The sequence below is a fragment of the Aphanomyces invadans genome, assembly GCF_000520115.1.
Source record: "Aphanomyces invadans strain NJM9701 unplaced genomic scaffold supercont1.7, whole genome shotgun sequence".
NCBI classification, from domain to species: domain Eukaryota; phylum Oomycota; class Saprolegniomycetes; order Saprolegniales; family Verrucalvaceae; genus Aphanomyces; species Aphanomyces invadans.
The window spans coordinates 414,100-417,433 of NW_008580152.1; the positions used below are offsets into that span (position 1 = coordinate 414,100).

The 3,334-nt window shown below is 46.1% G+C and overlaps 1 protein-coding gene across 1 annotated transcript; it reads left to right on the forward strand.

The window, feature by feature from the left end:
- Positions 1–275: 275 nt before the first annotated feature.
- Positions 276–1,563, forward strand: H310_04360 (hypothetical protein; the record flags this gene model as incomplete). The annotated part of the gene is made up of 2 exons (XM_008868679.1): positions 276–1,083; positions 1,343–1,563. 2 exons carry the CDS (start codon positions 276–278, stop codon positions 1,561–1,563), a joined length of 1,029 nt encoding a protein of 342 aa, XP_008866901.1.
- Positions 1,564–3,334: the final 1,771 nt, after the last annotated feature.

Here is a 3,334-nt window from a genome sequence, read left to right on the forward strand (position 1 = left end):
CTAACAACTTGGCAGAACTTACGTCAACAACGAATAAATGGATGAACAACTTTGGTGGTGATCATTTAGCGACAACTCGATACTCACGGAAATTACACGCTTATATTCTAATCAAAGGAGTCAATTTCGAATATAAACCGTGGCGGCGCAATGACCAGGCGAGCCAGTACACAACCACGGCGTCAAGTCTACAAAGAATCCATTCAGACCAGCCAGCTACCCGAGCTGCATCACCAACACACACACCATCACAAATGCAGCAAAACTCTCGAAGAATGAGCCAAGGAATCGCTCTCCTCGCAAATCTAGAGCAACAAAGAAAGTCAAAGCGAGCTAGATACACGAGTACACGCATTGAGGAGCCTGACGTCGACGAAGACTCCAACTCCCCCGTATTTGACACCTATCTTCAAACTCAAGGACCTGAAGGAATAATGACACTCACCAACTTCTCGCCGTCGGAGTTCAATCTCCTCTGGGCAGACATTCGCCAAGACGTCTTCAGACACTGGAACATTGGCTCCGGCCGCAAATGCTCCGTAAAGCCTCGTGACCTGCTTCTCATGATGCTCGCCTCACTCAAACATTGCGGTACCTGGGACATTGTTGCTCAGACGTTTCGAGTCACCACTGCAACATTCGAGAAACGAGTTATGAGTTTTATCGAAGCCATGCATCCGTACCTGACTCGGAAGTTCATCCATGGCATGGCGAGCAAGTGGACAATGCACGAACTGGCGGCCAATGGAACACGCTTCGAGAACTATCCACATGCTCGATATGCCACGGACGTTACTTTCCAGCAGACGAACGTACCGGTCGGGTCGTATGCTGAAAAGAAGCTCTTCTTTAGCGGCAAACATCATCTCTACGGTCACAAGGTTGAGGTGTCAGTGCTTCCCAATGGTCTTGCAATAAACTGTACGTCTTACCACAAAGGCAGTGTCTCGGACAAGGCAATCTTCGACGACAACTTGGACTTTCACTGGACCAACCTCACGAAGAACCCACGAGAGATTGAGATGACGGTTGTTGACGGGCAGCCTGAGCAGTGGGCAGTTCTTGTTGACAAAGGCTATCAAGGTATTCAGCATGAAGTCCGAGCCGTCCTCCACTCGGCTCGGACTTCATGGTGGTTTCCTTACCTTCGACGAGCAGCGCACGAACGATCTGATTGCCACTGATCATGTCGTTGTCGAAAACTTCTTCGGCCGACTGAAGACTCTTTGGGCTGTGTGCGGTGATGCCTACAGATGGAACCGTAAGAACTACGACGTTCTATTTCAGACCTGTGTGGCAATCACAAATGTTCACATACGATTCAACCCTCTCCGAGCTGAAGATGGAGACGCAAACACGCAGTACATCAATCGGCTCAATGCCACCGGGATGAAGAAGATCAAAGATAAGAGAAAGGCTCAAATCAGGTACCGGGAAAAGCGCAAGACTAGGTTGTCAATGTTTCTTGCCTCTGAATCTGCCATCAGTGGAAATGCATGCGGAAGTGAAACTGAAAATGTATCTGACAGCGAGAGTGATTGTGGGCCATCCCAACTCTTCTAATTAGGATATGGTACTTAAACTGTGTAATTCATGGTAGGTTTTATCAAATGGTGTTGGGTTTTTGCTCTTCTTATATGTAAATTGTTTGGTCATCTTTGTTAATTTTTAAGACTCCTTTGTTAAGGGTTCCTTATATAGTATTCAACTAGGGTTGTTTAGGTCTATCGTGAATATAGACGTTTGGAATTACTTGAATCCCTATTGTAGTATAAGTACTGTCTGCCTCTAATTGTGAATCACTTCGTAAGGTGGTGCACAATTCTGCGTTTGGTGCTCATAATGGTAAAGATTTTATGTTTTCGTGGAACAATTCACCCATCACATATCAACGCCACCTCTGCCAAAACATCGAGTCTTTAAACCCGAGGTCTATTGAAACACAAGGATGTGATGAATATAAGCTACCTCACATGAAATGTTTGCTCGCACTGCAAAATTTGTTACGTATGTTGTCGCGTTTGACGCCTTGTCCTACGATAGCGAAATTTGGCTACTTTGCAAATATGGATGGGAGAGGAAGTTCACCTCGACACATTGGGCAATTCGCTTGAAAGACAACATAAGGGCGGGTCTGGATGCCTCTTTGCCTCTTTATTGGCATTTATTATTTGTGAGAGAGCTCCCACTTCGAAATATCGTTCCAGAATGTGAAGAATAAAAATAAACATATTTGTCCAAATCATCTGGATGCCACGCATCTCACATCACAATTCTCAAACGAATTGCGGGGTGAGACGCTACTCGGCTGCCATGGTTGATGACGCTGACTGCCGAATTCTTTTCGGGGGAGATTCGCGAGCTTCAGAAATGCGACGTGGGTTTCTTCCGCTTTGCAAATCTGGTGCAGTCAGCTCTTCACGTTGCTCAGTTCGCTGGACGCCTCATTGTCGCCGGCATTAACTTCGACTTGGCCAACATCACATGAGGTCGTACGCGTGATCGTTGATTTTTGAGCGTGTCTACCCTTGGCGAGTGTGCCTTCATAAAGGACCTCGCAGAGCTCGAAGAGTGGGAAAGGTTTGTTCTTCCAGCGGCCAAGTCGGCACTTTTCCCAAGAAGGAAAGCATCCCAAGTTGTCGATACACATGACGAGGGACCTCGAGCGTTCCCAACCCATGCCAGATGCATTCGCCATGCGCCAGATCAATGAGAAATGCTCCTTGATCGTCGTGTTTCTTAACTTCATTTGAAGCATCGCGAATGAGTTGTCGGGGCCTTCGTTTAGCTTGGCGAGTGTGGCTGTCCAGACATTTTTCTTGAATCCGCTGTTCGAAGTTTGCTCGAGGCATTCGATTGGTGGATCATCTCGTTGATCCACACGGCGTCGAGGTCATCGCTCCATTTCATCATGATCTTCCCTTGCCAACTTCAAGCGGAGTATGTCGAAAGGCAGAACGAGAGACGGACCATGATTCAACATAAAAAATGGACGTGGAGAGGTGAATTTTTTTCTTTCAGAGGACGTCGAACTATTGGTCTCTCTTGTGATATATTTTATCACAATTTTGGAAGCCAGACAGGCCAAATTTGAGATATGAAGAAAAGCCATTTTTCTGAAATGTTGAGAAAATGGCTGTTTTCTGACATTTTTTGTGGCATCCAGACCCGCCCTAAAGGATTCTGCAGCTTTCATCATACTACTCTGATTGGGAACTATTGCAGACAAGTCGAAAAAATCATCTTCCTCTTTTCCGATTGGTCTAAAATTGAGTGGCTAAACGAAGCTCGTTGCGGACTAACACGAGGTATTTTTTGTTCAATTTTATTTGCA